Raw genomic sequence first — 18707 nt, 5'->3', positions numbered from 1 at the left:
CAGCCAGATCCTTTTTAGATGGATTCTACACCTTACATGATAAAGGCTTGTTAGGGCAATCTCCAACAGAATAAACAATGCGCTACACTATAGTGTGCGTAGTGATAAGTGCGCATGGGCTAGCTTTGGCATTTCTCATAAGTGGCGCATCGTAATGGCACCTGAATTAGGTGATAAGTAGGGAAGGATCTCCATGTCGTGGATGAGTGCGGGTGAACAAACTAGTGCTGAGACCTAGGATCAGATTGGCGTATTGGAACATAGGATCTTAACTGGCATCAGCTTAGAATTAGTAGATGTTAGGAGGAAAAGAAGGATTAATATAATGTTGAAGAGTGAGAAATTCTGACTTGTTTCAGGGGGGACACAGTCAGCCTTTCTTCATAATAAGAGAAGATTACAAAAGAAAGGAAATTCCTGATGTGGGATTATTACTAGAAAAGAAAATTCTGATGTGGGATTATTGCAAATAATATCCTAGAGACGATTGTAGCCTTTATTCTTGGAATTACACACTCCCCCTCAAGTTGGTGCATATATATCAATCATGCCCATTTTGCTTGATGTTGCCAAAATTTTAGCACTCGGACTCTTAGTGAAGATATCAGCCCTCAAGTTGTCAGACGAAACAAAGGAAATGTTAACCAGTCTAGATTCAATTTTCTCCTTGATGAAGTGCCTATCAATCTCTATATGCTTGGTCCTATCATGCTGAATTGGATTATGAGCTATGCCGATGCTGACTTGCTATATAAAAACAACTGCATAGGAGCTTTTAACTTTACGCTTGGATCTTATAATAGCCCCTTTAACCACAACACTTCACAAATACCTTGGCACAATGTTCTAAATTCTTCTTTGGCACTGAACTTAGCAACCATTGCCTATTTCTTACTCCTCCAAGTCACTAAGTTTCCTTCCACATCGGTGCAATATCCAGATGTAGACTTCCTATCATCTAGGCATCCTGCGCATTCCACATCTATATATGCCTCAATGCTCAAGTATCCATGAAGAGAAATCATAATTCCTTTTCTTGGGCTGCCTTTAGTTATCTTAGGATCTAGTAGACTGCATCTAGGTCATGCGTGTGTTGACTTATTACTAACAACAAAAGTGATGTCAGGTCTAGTCAAGGAACAAATTTCGGTCGAAATGGGAATTTCGACCTTGCAAAAGGCCGAAATTCCCATGTTTCGGTTGAAATTTTGACCGAAACTGGAAATTTTTTCTCAGGCACTTGGAAACTCAATTTCGGGCCTCATATGGGTTCAAATTGATTTGAATTCTTGCATACTACCTATTTCAAGCATAATAAACACTATAGAACTACTAGTTTACCAAAAAAAAACCATTGAAAATGTAACATCCAAGTATATACTACACATGAGAAGAAGCGAGAACGTTAGTATGTTACTAATTATAAGTCTATTATATTCAATGTCTCCTTCTTCCATCTGCACCCCATACAAATGACAATACAAGTCCCATGATGTTCGCCCCATATAGTTGTCGATGTAGTCAGCAATTGCAGCTCTGTATGTGGCCTCATCCACATGCATAAGATTTCCTGACGGTGGGAAGTTGTGAATCTCCAAATAAGGAACTTGCTCAGCTGCATATGGAAAGGCTAGTGGTGGGCCTGGTGGCTGTGGAATAGAGTGGAAGATCTGCTCAACAAAGAAGGAGCACCCTGGCTATCAGTAGAAGGATAAGATCCGTACTGACGATAAGGTCCCAGTGGCCGACTCCGATAGGTGACAGTGGGAGGGACACCATAAGCTCCATAACCATAAGGCTCCACTAGTGGCTGACTGGCCTAACCCTAAATTTGATAGCCAGGAGGGACACCATATAGTCCATAACCATAAGCTCCATAAGTCGACCCAGTAGAACCAATACTCTCCACAGCAGTATCATATGAGGACTCTGCAGGCCTATGCCATCCGGATCCTCTGGAGGTGGAGGAGTCTCTCTAAAATCATCAATGCTCATCGATCTCATAGATCCCACCAATCTCTCGGCATCAGCTGGACGATAGGACCCATATGATGGTGTGTCCTCTGTGCTATAGCCGTGCTGCTGTCTCCCCTTCCCCTTCCTCGAATTTGTAGAGGAAACATTTTGGCCTCGAGATGCAATTCCAGTATGGTCTGAATCCTGTGTCGTGTGGGTGAACTGACTCTCGCCTATGAATCTCGGTGGTCATCCTCCCCACCCTTGACTCATGTATTGGTCGTGGTGGTGGTGGTGGTTTGTCCTTAGGATCAGCTGAATCCTGATCACGAGGTCCAACACCCTCCTCATCCCCTCCATCATCACCGCCATCGTCATCATCACCACCATCGTCGTCATCGTCAGAGGCCTGAGTCACCTCATCCTTAGTGTCAGACCAAACAATCAAATCCTCACTCTGGGTGGATGCACTAGGGTGTGGCACTAGGGTGTGACAAAACATGACATGCAGATTCCTAACCTAGATGCAACTAGAACACAACCAAACTAACAGAGAAATCTGAAATAAAAGCTACTCTATATGTGCCTTCGATTTGGTAGAAGCCGAACAACAAGAAGATGCAGGACCATGTTGATGCAAGACTGTTGATTCACCTGCGTTTACAAAAAAACGTTAATAAACGTTAGAATGTAAACCGATAATACCAAATAGAGCTCAACAATGAAGCTCAACAACAGAGATCGCGAGACAGAGGCAACGGTAGACTCACCTAGATGTTGCAGAAGAAGAAGCTCGACATTGAACTTGCGATTCACCTCGATGATGGAGCTCAAGGATGAACTTGAGATACGGTAGTAGGAGCTCAATCAAAGCTTCACCAAAACAGAGACAACCATGACTTCATTTTGCAGAAATGGGAAGAAGATAACACTGAATGGAAGCCAAATCGTAGCTTAAGAAGGCGATAGAGCTCAACCTGGACTTGAGATACGGTAGCAGCAGCTCCACCAAAGCTTCACCAAAACAGAGGCAACCACGACGTCATTTTGCAGAAATGGGAAGAAGAAAGCTACGAATGGAAGCCAAATCGTAGCTCAAGAAGGCGATGGAGCTCAACGAACCCAGCACTCGAGCTCGACGGAACGGAAGAGAACCTCTGCGAGAGCTGAACCCTAGAGATACAGAAAAGCACGATAATAGTGATTCTGTTTGAGTCTCCCAAATTTATACCATGGTTTGATTTGGGTGATTCTATTTGGAAACCACCTCTTGAGGTGGTTTCCAATGAAATTGGGTTTTTACACTAAAAAGCGGGTTCCAATAGAATCATGGAAAAACCCTGATTCCGAGTCAAGTAAGAACCAAATGGATTTTTTTTATTGGAATCATGATTCCCTGGAAGCTGATTTCAAGGAAATGCGGAACCAACCGCGGCCTAAAGGATCCCCATTAGAAACAAGGTATGAAATTTTATCAGACTCGGTCATCTCGGTACCTATCAAGAGGAACGAAATTTACCGAATTTTGAGATTTAGAACCTTGATTACAAAGGACTTAACTGCGTAATAACAATATGACTCAACTAATTAATAACAAAACGACTCTTAAAGAAACTCTAATTGGACTCTTACATAAGACATGTTGAAGGAATCACTTTGATGAGTCCTTCTAAGTTGGACTCTAACTCAAGTCTTACATAGGTTGAGACTCTTTCATACTTCACCCCAAAAAAGAAAATATCCATGACCTTTGGATCGAGGGGGTTCCAACTAGACACTTTTTAAACCCAAAATGGCTGGAAAATTACCAAAATACCCCTGCGGTTTTTTAACCTCCAATGCTATCCTAAAGGCTTTGGGAACATCACGATCCATGTGGGGTGCTATGTGTAACTGGATATCAATGTGGAGTCTAGTAAGGAAAGGAAACAAAGTTTGCTCCAGATCCTTAGGAGCATAGTCTAGGTTTCGACCCTCTGGAAAACCAAAACTTGGACATTTCGACAGAAATTTTGAGGACTCAAGATTTTTGCCTACATGTCTCAACAAGTTTTGTCATTTTTTTGGGGTGTGACTCTTCATATAAACTAATTAAAGCGTAAAGAACACATTGACACATGCATTTTGCTAAAAATATCAATGTTGATATGTCATCCAAAGTCATAATATATATAGAGAGAGGTTTTCGACAAGTACACTATGAACGTAATGTTCATTATGTAACTTCTAATGAATGTGGGTGCCTGATGCAAAAATATGTATTAAACATCGTCAAAACACAAAACCACAACTCTAATTTTTGGCTTAAACACACATTATTTATAACCTTAGATATTCCCAAACTTTGAGAATTTCTATTGATTAAAAATACTTTTATAATTAAAATATTAATTATTAGTAATTATTAAATACATGAAATGAAAATTAAACCACCTAAAATTAATTTGGACACCATTAAAAACGTAGATTGAGTGATGGTGTGTCACATACATCAAAACAAAAGCCAATACAACATGTATATGTAGGTTATTTTTTGAAAAATATAATTTTTTAAGTAATTTTAGAAATTAAAAAATAAGAAAAAAAATGCCAACACACTTCAAAAATTAAATCTAACAACATACAGTGGTAGATCTAGCTATGAGAGACGATATATTAAATTCACCAAAATCAACATCATTTAAATATAAAACAAAAAATAAAATAAAATATTTGTGAAAATTTCAATTATCTTGGAAAAAACCATGGTAAACCTTCAAATGGCCACAAAGATCCAACTCAGAAGGGCAATGCTGGGTCAAAAACTGTGGGTTTTGCCTAGGTTTTGTTTCAAATCTGCATAATGCAGAGTTTCGATGAAAACCCAACATTTTTAAGTGAAATGAACTGCCTTGGTTAGACTGCTTGGCCTAGGTTTCGACGTGTTTCGAACATTTCAAGGGTTTTAACCTATTTTGACTAAATTTCGCAAGCTTTGATCAAAACAGGTGATTTTTCGTTTCAGTATCTCCAAGTTTCATTTCAACATTCTTAAAATCCTAAATTTTGCAGGTTTCGATCAAATTTTGTACTATGTTCATGAATACAACTCCGTATCTTCAATTCATTAAACTTAGCCATGTATTCAGTGACAGATGGCTTCCCTTGCTTTAGGACATTCATCTCATTCAAGAGTTGCAAGCTATAGTCACAGATATGACCTCTCTTTGAGATTTTGAAAAATTATCCAAAAAAAGAACACAAATTTAAGTTCATTTTATCAAACGTCATAACAATGACTTATGTATTAACAGGGCCAACACAATAAATTAATAGATCTCATTATTCTGATTTCCAAGTCATTGTCTATTTAATGATTCATTGAATTTCGATGTTCAGTATGGCTCATGCTTCTCATTTTGTTGCCGAGCTTGTAGAGGTTCTATGTCACCTTGGGACTCGGAGTTCCTTTGCAATTTGCGTCTCGATTCCGAAATGACTAAGCTATTAAATTTATATATGGTTTTGTAGAATGAAGTTTCATTTAAAAAAAAAAAGTAAAGAAAAAAATATTATGTACAAAATGTAAAAAAAGTAATTGCTTTAGCGTCTAGGCGGCAACAAGGTGCACAAGGCGGCAAAACGGTAGCGTTTAGGCGAAAAAGCGGCAAAAGAACAATGCGTTAATTAAGTGGTTCAAAATAAGGTGGCTGAAAAACCGCCTTGCCGCCTAGGTAGACGCTTTGACAACACTAGTATGGTTGCTAAGTTCAAAGTAGGGTCTATGCCGTAATATGGGTTACCACTATAAGTGGTCATGCACAAAGTAACACGTGTGGGAGAAAACTACAGTAAAGGACAATCTAGAGTTTGCTCAAAACCTATAATTAGGTAAGGTAACTCGCTTTCTTGGCCCTAAGTTTATGGCTCTCTCTCTGAATGTGTATCTTCGGTACCGAGTAATTTGCAATACTGTTAAGACCACAAATCCTAAGGAAGAATTCAGTGTCATTGAGAAGGTCGTAACACTCTTGTAATTCTTGCCTTACTGCTGACAAGTTATGCTTAAGAATGGACCTAGTGCGACACGACATGAACTGGGTAACAAACCTAAAGTTCCTAAAATATTTACTAACTTAATGGAAGGGTTCCTAGACACTCTAAGATGCAAAATAAAAATTATATTAAAAAAATTAGAATATACTGATCATGCTCTAATACCAGATTGATGTAGGATAGCCCTAGGAACAAGGGTATTCTACAGATCTATGGAAAGGGTGGGGCAGTGGCGGTGGTGGCTTTGATGGAAAGTGGTTGGCAGCAATGGCTTCTTAGGGTTTCTTAGAAACTCTCAGATCCATGGCTCAGATCTGTGTCTCTGATACCATGTTGAATGGCTTGAAAATTTTTAACTTCTGTTAGAAGACATAGTCTGCCTTTACTTATAATAAGAGAAGAGTACAAAATAAAAAAAGATTCATGATGTGAGATTATTATAAATAATATCCTAGGGATAATTCTACCCTTTATTTGTAGAATTACAACATATAGCTTTCATTCAAGAGACTAGATGGATGGGTAAAAAAGTTGAGGAGTTGGATTACTTTGAACTTTGGTACACTGATGATGAAAGTAATAAAAATGGAGTAGGCATATGGATAGAAATTTAAAGAGTGATGTGGTGGATGATTTATGTAAACCAGAACTAGGGCCACCTAATGAGGGCCAAGGGGCTTACCAGTGACCCTACAAGCAACCTAGGCAAATTCGTCCAAGTATAGGGGGTATTTTGTTAGTTTTGCATTTTTTCAATTGACAGTTTCATTAGGTACAATATGTTTGTGGGACCTCAGATCTACTTCTATTTTTGAGTTTTAGTCATTATCTGTCAAGTTATTGAAGTCCTTGTTGGGTTGGGATTCCTAAGTTGTAAAGGAGTCCCTTAGTTTCAGTTTACTTCTTGTGAGGATTCGATATCTACTCTTAGATTCCAATTTGAATCCTTCCAAAGTAAGATGCGATAGAATCCTCGTATAAGTGAGAGTCTTTAGTCGAGTAGGAGGTTTCAATTTCATTTGTATTGCAAGGTTGTGTCTTGGTTTAAGTTCCTTCAATAAGCTATAGATAAGACTGTCTACAATGTAAAGTTCAGTTGATGGTTATTAAATAAAATTGGTATTTGAAGGAGCATATTGCTAGAGCCGTGGGTTCCCTAAGGGGGACTTGCAGCAGCCTAGAGAGAAGATTTCTGCATAATTTTGTGAAACTGAAAGCCTCCTTCCATCCTCTAAGTAAGACACTCCTCCCCTCTCATCTGTTCCATCCACAGGCTTCTCATCGAAAAAGAGTTCCCTCCACCTTCCCCTACCCTGCAGTAGCCTTTATTCCCGTTTGATGTAACCACATCCAGCAAGCATTGGGTGATGTGAACAAAGATTGCCCCCCCTGAACCTAAAGTGGGCCCCAAGGCCCACCCAAGCAAGCTGGCCAAACCCTAGTACAGGTGTATTTTGGGCATTTTAGGCCCTTTTAAACGGATGAAATCTAAATTCCAGAATGCTAGTAGAGTCCCAGTCCTTTTTAAATTCTTTATTTGAGTTGTGGTTTCATTGGTTAATTTTTAGTTAAAGATTCTGCAAGAAAGAGTTTCTATCTTCAAGGAGTCTGTTTTTTATTGGAATTTGTTTTTATTAGTAGTTGTGGGTTACTTAGGTAAGGAGTCTTTTCTAAAGAGGACTCCTATAGATAAGTCAGTGTTTTGTTTCAAGAAGAATTATTTTTATTTAGGTGGTGATTAATTAATTGTAAAAGGGTATCCTAAAGTCAAGCCTCTTCCAGTCCAAGAAAAGTTAAAGCCAGAAGATCCGATCCAAGAGGTTCTACAAATAGAGGGCAGCACCCTAAGTGACTACACAGGCCAAACCAAATCCTCTTATCCAAACAGAAGGCATTCACAACCAAGTCAGAAGCTTCCTCCAGAGAGTGTGCCATAAAAGATTGACAAAATTACCCTAGAAGTGGAAGATACCCAGCTAGAGTCTCATCAAAGAAGGGGAGTTGTTGTCCCTGACTTTCATCAACCAACTTCTAATCAAGAGACCTTGTGGCCACCGTTAGAGGCAGCCCTAGAAAATTCCAGTGATAAGGTAATCTACTTGGACCAATATCAATGTCCTAGAGAGATAACAAAAGAACAGTTGTTGTCAATGACAACTACAGCCACCCTAGAAGAGTTCGATGGTGACCCCAAGGCTAGAGTAGTGAAGAATCAAAAGGGAGTTTCTTAAAACAAACACCACAAAATAGCGAATTGAAATAGAAACAAAACGAAAACACACAAAGATTTAACGTGGTTCACACACAGATGTGGTATGCTACATCCACGGGTGAAGAAGAGTTTTTCACTATGTAGAAGAAGAACTGAAGGAGATCTCACAACCAATCACCAATAATGGCATTACTAATACTTTCACCCAAACCCTAATCGAAATGCTGAAATCTCTCAAACAATCTGTGGTAGGCAAACATAAGATACATATGTATAGACTCCAATCGGGTAAACGGGTTGACCCATCGGCCCAAGCCCTCCACTTCCACCTCAGATCTCTGCAAACGGGTCACTCGGGTTGCCTACCAAAATATGTTGGTGCAGGTCCATATTCCAAATCGGGTACAAGAATTCGGTCAAAAGATAACACAATTCATGTCTTGGAAAGCAAGAAATAATAATTGATGAAGGCGCCCTTATAGAATGCATAAACATGACCAAATCAGCAACCCTAGTCAAATTTGTAAATAATGAGGTACCCACCCCACTGGAGATTGCCTATGTCTTTAGCACCATGGAAAAGTAATGCTGCCCCCTGTACATCAGCTCTATATCAGCCCCTATTCCTTGAGAGACAAGCCCTCCATTGGGTCTAAAAATTTGTCTTGGAAGAGATTCTACTAGGTTTCTCTAAGCTTTAGCTAGAATACAAATAGAGGTGGTGACAGTTAAGGACTCCTAGAGCATTGACTCAATGACTTCATCTTTCCTCCTTGGGCTTTTGACCAACAAGCCCTTAGGATTGAGGACTTCTTCCCCACTAGTCCTACTATACCAGAGTGTTGTCTTATAGCAATACTAGCAGCCACATATCTACTACTTCCTCTTCACTGCAAGATGTGATGACAAGTCCACTCCAAAGATTTCCGAAGCATAAAACCAGGAACATTCGATCAACACATTCATCGGGAGATGAATGCTTTCAAGAAGGGGAGAACTGATGTGTATATATATATATGTGATGCATTCCCCATCAATAAGAGATGATTTGATAATATAATATTGCTTTTTAATGAGAGTTTTTGTCTATGGAGAAATGCATAAGGAATTGCTATCACAAGTTGATTTCTTTTCTTCTCAACATCTTCTATCACTCAAGCTGCTGTTGAAGGTCTTCAGTAACAGTTAGTTGAATTATCCCCTATCCCAATTCTTCTTCTTTTAATCCTCTAAAGCCAAACTACGCCCCCTTTTATCCCATCAAAATTCATTGCCATTAGATTCATTTTAAATCAACCAACAGCTCCCATACAATTTGATTCTTCTTGCTGTCCCATCCCATCATCATAAACCCTGATTTTCTTATCGAAATAAACAATAAGAAGAAGCAGCCTTGTCCCAACTTAAATGGGGTCAGCTACATGGATTCTTGCCTTTCAGTACATGTCCTAAGCTATGCATATCCTTTCTCACCTATTCTCTTAAGGTTATCTTTGGTCTAGCCTTAACTCTTATGGATAATATCACTTCTTCGTACAGAGGCATTTACATGCTCCATTGAACGTGGTCATGCCACCTCAAACGACTTTCTCGTAGCTTATCGTTGATTGGAGCTACTCCCAAACCAGCTCTAATATGACCATTCCTTATTTATCCTTCTTAGTTTGGACACTCATCCGTCTTAGTATCCTCATTTCTTCTATACTGAGTTTATCTTCTTGGTACATCTACATTGAGTTTATCTTTTTAATTTTTTTAACAATCCAACACTTTGCACCATACACCATCGCTAGTCAAACGATGGTCCTATAAAAATTTCCTTTAAGCTTTAAAGGAATACAACAATCACTCATGACTCCAGACGCACATCTCCACTTCATTCACCTTATTCTGATTTTGTAGGGAACATTATCCTCTATATCACCTTTTTAATTTATGGTTGAACCAAGGTTACTTAAAACAATCACTTTGAGGAATCTCCTTATCATCAAGTTTCACCACCTCATCGCCAAAGTAAAAAACTAGATATTCTGTTTTTGTCCTATTTAGTTTAAAGCATTTTGATTCCAAAATAATCTCCATGATTACAACTTGCTATTAATCCCAACTTAGTTTAAACCCTGGTTCTCTTATTCAAATAGTTTTACAATAATAATAATGATGATGAAAAAAGAGCTTTATTTTGTTTATATAAGGTTACATACAGAATGTGTATTATGTGAGAATTGTTTCCAGCCAAATCTAATTCTTCAAACATGATGATATTCTAATGGGATCTTCCTCTGACCGTTAGGGGCACCTTATTCGAATTTCAGATTCATCCACGCAGCCTATTTTCTGAAATTACCCTTTTATCCTTCAGTATTTCAAATCTACTAGGAATCCTCCCTAATTCTTAAATTTGAGTTTGGTTGTGTTTAAGATCCTGGAAGACTAGCCTCTAGTTGAACCTCTTCCATCTAGGGCTACCTCATGATACTTGTTGTATCTTGCATTTTTATATTGCTTTTTGTTGCAAAAGCGTATTTCCACATGTATCCTGTTTTATCGTAAGAACTCCCTTATGTTTAAGAGTTGGGTTGAGACAATTTAGGGCTATAAATGGCTTCTTTGTCCTTCACGGTGAAAACTGTCATAGAGCCCGGGATTTAGGTGAACCACATGAATCTTGTCTTGTGCATCTGTCTTCTCCTTTTTTCTTGTTTTCATTGTGTATGGACAGTAATGCTTTTTGAGATTAGGGACACCATTGTCAGTATATTTTAGTTCCTTGAGCAAGAACATATTCAAATAATATGAATGTGTCCCATGACTGCAGGCTGGATATTGCTTTTATATTGACTTGGTCATATTTGATTCCAGGTTCTTCCAGCATTAAAATGCAGAATGATCGGTCTCGAGCTTCATTTCAAGTAGGTTACCATGATATTTCTTCTGCATGGAGTCTTGATATGGGAGGTTTTGCATGCTTATTACTAGTGGTCATGTTGCATAGTATAACTGACTTATTTGGTGTAATTGGGTTGGTTGGGTTCCATTGATTCTGTTGTATCATAATATTTCTATTCAAAGGTGCAGTTGATAGTTGATATTATTTATACATCCCCGAATGTTTTTCGGTGTACATTTTTGAGATGTATCACAGTATGTCTATCCCTGTGCATATCATGTGGTTTCTTGTATGAAATTGGTAATCATACAGGAGTCTATATTTTAGGATGATTCTGGTTGGTGTAGGTCCCTTACATAGCCTACCTTTTAGGATTTAGCACTTCATCTCAGAGTCTTCACACTTTACTAGGCCATATTTTCCAGTGCCGTATAATTCCATTCGTGTGTTGAATTTTCTGCGAGTCTAATACCAGAACTTGCTATATGATGCCTTCAGATTTGTCCGGAAAAATAAAATTATACCCTGATGGTTGAGAATTTTGTACCAAATGGACGTGTGGTTGGTCTATTGGAGGAGGAAGAAAAAGTTGGCTTGATAGAAAGGGTTAGGAAATTTATCAATCCAAAACACTTTTTTTTTTCCTTTTGCAGCCTTGTGCTTCATTTCTGGATTACAGAATTGGAGGTCTTTCATTTGAGAAGCCAATCTTCTTTGACTTGAGGGTTAAAATTATTCACTAAATTATATTATTTTGTGTTAATTAGGGGTGTAAACGGATCGGATTCAGATTGTATAGTGGTAATACCATATCAACATCCTATTATATTCGGACGGATTTGGATAATATCTTATCGGATTTTGGGTGGATTCAATCAGATTTGGATAATAATCAGATAATTATTTTCTTGAATAGATTCTTCTAAATGGGATTGAATACAAGTTTTTGTCCACTTGGTAACATATTTACCACTTTATTTGTGAGGATTAAGTTTGAAATTTAAGAATTTAGAAAAGTAGTTATTTTAGTAAAAAAAAAAATCACATATCTCAAATAAAAAATATAAAAAAATAAGAAAAACAAAACCAAGTAACTTAATCGGATAATTTTATCGAACGGATAATAACCAGTAGAGGTATATCATATCTGCATCCTAATAGTAATTGGATAAATTCGGATATACCTAAACGGATGTGGATGCGAATTCAGGAGTGGATTTTGGTTATCCATTTACAGTCTTAGTATTATAAGCGAAGTTCTGCTCCAAGAGCTTCATGATGGTGATACTAATAATTTACAATGGCATAAGTAGAGAACTCGAAAATTTCAAATGGGAATGGCACTCTTGAGAGAGCCAACCAGATTCACTCACACTGGAAGTACCAAGAACTGGGGGACAAGACGAACTTGTCATGAGAGTAGTTGAAGAAGATTTTAGTTAGGGGAGCCAAGGGTAACCCATCATTAACAACACAGTTATTGTATCCCAGTACTTTGAACAGCCTTGGATTGACTAGAGCCTGATAAAATCCTCCGCATTTAACATGAATATCGATGGCTGGACACATGGGGCAGTTGTTCTGAATATCCACCATGAACTTGGGAGGACTGCCAAACCCAACCTGAGTCTGTGTTACTGTAGGCTTGTTGGTACTGCACTTCAAGCCGCACCCTGCAAATAATGATCTCCAATTAGCTCCAAAATGCTGCTTAGAAGAATAGATTTCTGAAGCACCCATCTTACTGTCCTTAATGTGTTTGGAGGAGTTCATGATATACATGAATCAGATGAAGAGTTTTGATCTTTCTCTACAAGAATATAAGAAATAAAGCAGGGGTATAGAGAGAGTGCAAACCATGTGGGAGATAGGCTTGAGCGAGGAGAATTCCAATGACAAGCTTCAGGTGTCTTTGGCTTGGCATTTTCAGCTCCAATATGAGATAACACAGGAAGTGTTTGAAGAAATTTTCTACTCATCTCATTATATATAGAGAAAGAAAGGTACAATGTCAGTCAGAGTGAGACGGAAGGGTCACATGCAGGTTAAAAGAGAAAAGGTGGATTGAGAGGATGAGAATGAGAGAGAGAGAGATACGTGCCTCCCACCGAACGACCTGGCTCACGTGGTGGCAAAAGTGTAGAGAGGCCTTATCTGTCATATGCACTGCTATTGGCTAAACTCTTTTAGAGCACTTTTTGGGTACTCCCAATCACATGCTCTGCTGAATGCTTCTACCATGTACATGTGATGGTCCTTGACACTCAAGGAAGCACCGTCTTCTAACTTTGACAGATACAACTTCCATATTATTCCATGACATTAAGGAATACATCTCTTTCTCTCTCTCATACACACACTTCATGGCTTGTAGGCATTCGAGTAGGAGTCCAGATCTTTTTCACCTACCCTGTCCTCCCATCCTTCTTACTTTCACACATGACCTGGTATACAGGCAAGTCAGTGTCAGCCCAATTGTGAGGATGGGAGGATGATGGCCTGTCTGGGTGGAGAAGATCTGAATTCTTCAAATTGCTATGGTATTTTATATTTATTGGATACTGATGACCATTACCAGCTATATTTGTACAAACCCTAAATTGCTGACATGATATTACAGATGTAAACAAGAACTAAAATGTAATGCCGTCATTATTCCCCCAACCATCATATTAGATCTTCATCGCCATACAGAGTTTGGATCCTCTCCTTGGAGGGGCTTGCGCAATGAGTGCCCAATGAGTTTCAAAATTCAGCCGAGTCTGATATTTTAATCCAAAAGTTAGGATAAATCCAACGAGTGTTCGTAGATTGGAATATTACATATGGAATCATATAATTCATTAGGCATTTATGGGGAGATTTCCTCTGAGGAGAGGAACCAAATATACCCACACATGCTTCTACGAATTGAACTCTGGAGCCAATGCCTAGGGAAGTATACCCACAGCTGATATGTACAAGAAACATTCCGAAGGTTAATTGCGTTGATGTAGAGATCTATGTTGCAAAGCCTAGCATGGGATTCATTCTTGGGTACTGACGTCCCTAGAGATGGAGAAGGTCCTACAGTTATTGCTCTAGAACCCTTGGGGACTTGGGTTTTGATTCTTGGAGACGAGATCAATTTCAAACCTTGTACCTTCACACCTTTTAATCCATAGAGTACTGACATTCCATGATAGCATTTTAACCCAGCCATTTGTCATTTGGTAGAGACATTAGACGCAAGCGACACGATCCTTTTGGACGTTAAAAGTAAAATTGAATTGAAAATCCTTTTCTTAATCAAATTCCTTCAATTCTCCTTCCAACCTCCTCTTAACCCTTACACACCCTTAAGCCCTCCATGGTGCGAGATTACTTGGGCATTTCCTCTCATTTTTTTTCCCTTCTTTCTTTGGATATGAGGTTCATCTGGGTCAACTTATGCGCACTGCAACTATATCTTCACAGTAGCATTTTATTTATAATTTGAATATATGGTGTGAGTTTGCCCCTAGTCCCAAGGAGGAGGTGTGATCCCTTGGCCTCATGCCATGAGGCATTGGTCTTTTGCCAGTTGAACTAACCTCTTGAGATTATTCCTCTCAATTTAGAAAATCCCAATTGGATTTGATTTTTGGGACGGTAAGAGGTAAGAGAAGCAGAACTGTATTATTCATTCAATGAAAGGAAGAGTTCTAGATCCTTTACCTTTGCAATGGATCTAAACACTGGAGGTGCTTCTTTGCGTTCCATTTCCCTTCTTTCAGCTTGTGAACTCTATAGGTTATTTCCACGCTTCCAAATCGGCGAACCACAGTGTTGGAGGTTCAGGATTAGCTTGGAGATTTCGTAGAGCATGAGAGAATATTATAAATCATGTGTATTTCTGTTTGGTTTTCCATCCCTCTATTTATAATGTTTTTCCTCAACCCTAATTCCTTAATTAGGGTTTTCCTTAGACTCATCAAAGGGAGAGAATATTAGAGTATTGTTTAGACTCAATTAAATAGAGGAGTAGTCATCTTAAACTACATAACCATCTTACCACCACCTATGACGCAAATTGTAGTGGGACCCACCCACTATTATTAACATCTCCCACTCGCCACAAGGTGGCAGAGTTATCCAAATGCTCTGATCAACTCTAATCCTTTCAATGCGGAAATGGAATGTGCGACCTAAGAGATGTATCTAGGATAGGAGTGTTATATCAAGTCTCCATCAAACCAACATAGCACATCACTTGAAAATTATCTCATTATACCCTAAAAAATTCAATTATACCCAGTTCCACATTCTTGATCCCTCATAGTGAGCAATATTGAACTATCCTCATATGATGTACTCATGGCTTTGTCAAATGACAAGTTGTAAAATCCGGCCTTATCCTAACCCTGACCCGACCCGAATTTTGTACTGTTGTAGGTCCGAAGACCCGGAGTGGAGGTAGAAGAGACTTGTGGACCCTCATAGTTGAAGATTCGGTGCTTGATCCAGAGCCTATGGACATTGACAGTGTTGCCCCTTACTTGAGCACATTGTCAGTGTTTAGTGAAAATCTACGCATCGAAGAAGATTAAATTAGTTGAAGCACCTAATGAACTCCCGTGCTCAATCCGAAGGTATTTCTTGAAACTAGACTTGTTGATTGACTTGTAGGAGAAAACCCAACTCAATTAGGATCAGTCTGGCCTTCCAAATCCACACTCTAAGGTTGCTGTCAGCCTTGGTCGACTGACCAGTTGACCAGCCAGTCGACCAGCAGTTGTTAACTTCGAAAAATAACAAAAATCTTGACCATTTTGACCCTACCTTTTTGGAACTCGTGAATGACGGTCTACCCTAATCATTGGCACTCCAGAGAACGAGGAGTGACATTCCCTAGGCCATCTCTTGGTGTTTGTGAAGAATATTGACTCTAATCATTGGCATTCCATCTCAATCATTTTTTCAAGGTATGGATTCTTTTCTTCTCCTTCTAATCTACTCAATCTCCTATTAATTTCTACTCTTGGGACCATGGCTGAAGTGCTGCAACCTTGCAAACACTTGGCCATGAGCTCCCCCTTTCATTTCCATTAACCTCACTTCATTCTTGCCATGATATACTTCCATTATGATTACTTACATTGCAACTCCATGATTTCTTTCATTTCAACCTATTCTTTAATTCACACTGATGTGTAGATGTGTGTTAGGTCTGAATTACTATTGATTCATGATTCTAATTTAGTTCTTATCATTTCTTTAGTTGATTTCCCATCATTCCTTGCAATTACAATCAATTCCAATTCAATTCTTGATGTCTAACATATGGAACATAGGGTTTCGATTTGGGTATTCATATTTGGACCATTGGATCATGATAAAATTTAGTGTGTAGTGTCCTCATATTGCCGTGATCATTCCCTCCAAGTTTCATATCGATCAGAGCATTAAAAAATCAGTTTCGGGCCAATTCTCCATTTCTACCCATTACTGTTTGCTCTGGTCGACTGCTTGGTCGACTGACAATCGACCAAGATATGACAGCAACTCTGTCCTTGGCCGATTTACTTCGTTTGACCTCCGATTCGATTGTTTTCTTCTCTAATGTTGCTTATGTGTTGTCTAGGGTACAAACATTGACTTTTGGACTATTCTTGGTGATTCTTGGTATTATTTCCGACTCGATTAAGGTAAGGACGGTTGTTACCCTAAGTACGTTGATTATGCAAATCTACTTCTACTTTGAAAACTTAGTAGATATACTTCATTAGTGTATTCCTTAGCCATGTATGACTATTGTATGCACTTTATATCAGTAATACTATGTTACATGTCATTCGGAATATCATGCTTAATTATTTTTTATGATTACATATATGACTGGTCGTGTTATATAATGTCTTGGTTTATATGATGAATTATTGATCATGTATGATATAATGAGATTGAGCATGTGAATGACTAAGTATGACTTGGGATTGGGAAGTGTCCTACCAACACTTCTGTCCTTGGATATCGGAGGGAATAGCATGGGATGTTCTCCGAAGGTGTCCATCGACGCTTTCCCGGATTATTGGATGACATACATAGGATTGTCTAGATGTATGGCTAGGACTATCCTTGTTGTATCAGACCCGAATCGGAAGGGTATTGAGACTGAACAACCCGTGGTAATAGTGTGATTTGATTGACGCTCAAGACCGGTAACCACCCTGTGAGAGGACATAGATCATGCTATGGATACCCGTTAGGGGCCATTTATTGGTAGGGTTGCAAATAGCTAGACTTGGGCTCACGGGTAGCCCTAGACTGGGAGTCATATCCGTGAGGGGACGTGAGAGCTTCTCGTCTGCTATTTGTGGATGACCAATAGGGTTGATGAGTCCGTAATCCGAGTTGGTTGTAGCCATAGGATACGCTGACTCTAGTGTGAAGGATACGAAACCGAGTTGGTCGATGCCATAGGGGAAGTTTCCGGATCTGACTTGATACGACTGAGTAGATGACTTGCATTGGGCTAAGCTTTGCTGTGACATGTGCCAATACTTATACCAATGGTGATGTGAGAGAGTGGTGACCTAATCCCCAACCATGGTTTCTGATGAGGACTTTACCCAATTACCGCGGCAGACCCAAAATATCATGTATGATTGAGGGGGAGTGACAGACGACCTAAAGAAGTATGGTGCTATGGCTTAAAGCATGCCTACCTTAGAGACTAGCATACTCAGAGTTAGAATCATATTGCATTATTGTTTCATATCATCTTACATCATATCATGACTTGTATTATATGATTTGTGTATTGTGGAACGACTCGCCTTGCTGAGTTCTTTTGAACTCATTCCTTTTGTGCATTTGTTTTTGTTAGACTTATCTGCAGGTACTGAAGACATTGATGGCTCCTACTACGAGGCGGAGCAGGATCCCTCATACTACGGTGAAGGTCCTGGCCATTACGAAGGTTACGGTGAAGGTGCCGAGGGTGATTACCCTCCATACCAAGATTAGCCCGACCTTGTTATGGGAGAGGCCGTGCTTGGTTTCTTTTGTGTATACATACGAGGACACCTTATACAAGATGGAGGAGACCCTAGCTTAGGCCCTTTTCTGTCATTCTGGAACTTGGACATGTTATGTTAACTTTTATGGATTTACTCTTTGATACTGGGTTTGTAACTTAACTTAATTAACCACTTTCCGCTGCTACTGAGGGAGTGACTTCTGATCGCTCTCTCTCTCTTTTGAGATTACCTTTATATATACTTGATACCTTATGAATTTCCGCACTCTGATTTGGTTATCTATTTCTTATCCATTTTGATCTAGTTATTACTTGCTTAAAACATTGATTATATTGTTCGTGATTATGTTATCGTGTATGTGGGAGGCATGGCCGCTCGATCCTTGATCATCGGGCTGTGGATCACATTCCCGGGTATGCCAGATAGGGTACCGGCTGGGTGGATGTGACACAAGTCGCCTGGGCAATGAGTCACATCACTGATGGGTATATAATGAAAAGTTTTCCAGTAGCCCTCATGCCATTTGGATTATCCCCAACTGCTTTCCTAGTCTTGCCCTGCGAGACCACATCATCCATGATCCTAAGGAACAAGCTAAAGTAGCATCATTGGG

At 39.1% G+C, this 18707-nt stretch overlaps 2 protein-coding genes across 4 annotated transcripts in view; one reads left to right on the top strand and one right to left on the bottom strand.

Annotated features, from left to right (window-relative positions):
* Positions 1 to 18349, top strand: part of LOC149022348 (Eukaryotic aspartyl protease family protein) — a 75405-nt gene extending 57056 nt beyond the window's left edge. For 2 of the 3 annotated variants that reach the window (XM_089150477.1, XM_089150478.1), the window contains exons 11-12: positions 11066 to 11115; positions 17941 to 18349. In XM_089150477.1, the coding sequence (XP_089006603.1) occupies positions 11066 to 11115; positions 17941 to 18171 (281 nt within the window). In that variant the 3' untranslated portion in view covers positions 18172 to 18349. Of the gene's footprint in view, positions 1 to 11065; positions 11375 to 17940 lie in introns of those variants that run through there. The other variant, XM_089150480.1, reaches the window with a different exon arrangement.
* LOC149022349 (PHD finger protein) lies at positions 12202 to 13058 on the bottom strand. The gene is made up of 2 exons (XM_089150481.1): positions 12951 to 13058; positions 12202 to 12766 (listed from the first exon to the last, which is right to left on the bottom strand). The coding sequence occupies exons 1-2, from the start codon at positions 13015 to 13017 to the stop codon at positions 12459 to 12461; spliced, it is 375 nt and encodes a 124-aa protein (XP_089006607.1). The 5' UTR covers positions 13018 to 13058; the 3' UTR covers positions 12202 to 12458.
* Positions 18350 to 18707: the final 358 nt, after the last annotated feature.

This window comes from Hakea prostrata, chromosome 3, assembly GCF_041222555.1.
Source record: "Hakea prostrata isolate BN-2017 chromosome 3, UWA_Hpros_2, whole genome shotgun sequence".
Taxonomy (NCBI): Eukaryota; Viridiplantae; Streptophyta; class Magnoliopsida; order Proteales; family Proteaceae; genus Hakea; species Hakea prostrata.
The sequence above is the reverse complement of the archived record's forward strand: the minus strand, read 5'-3'. Positions and strand labels throughout refer to the sequence as shown.

What these genes read in the sequence shown, in the direction of transcription:
- LOC149022349 (XM_089150481.1), bottom strand. Translation starts at nt 13,017, where the DNA reads ATGCCAAGCCAAAGACACCTGAAGCTTGTCATTGGAATTCTCCTCGCT. An exon ending in TCAAGCCTATCTCCCACATG is followed by an intron (nt 12,767 to 12,950) that starts GTTTGCACTCTC and finishes CATTATTTGCAG; the next exon opens with GGTGCGGCTTGAAGTGCAGT.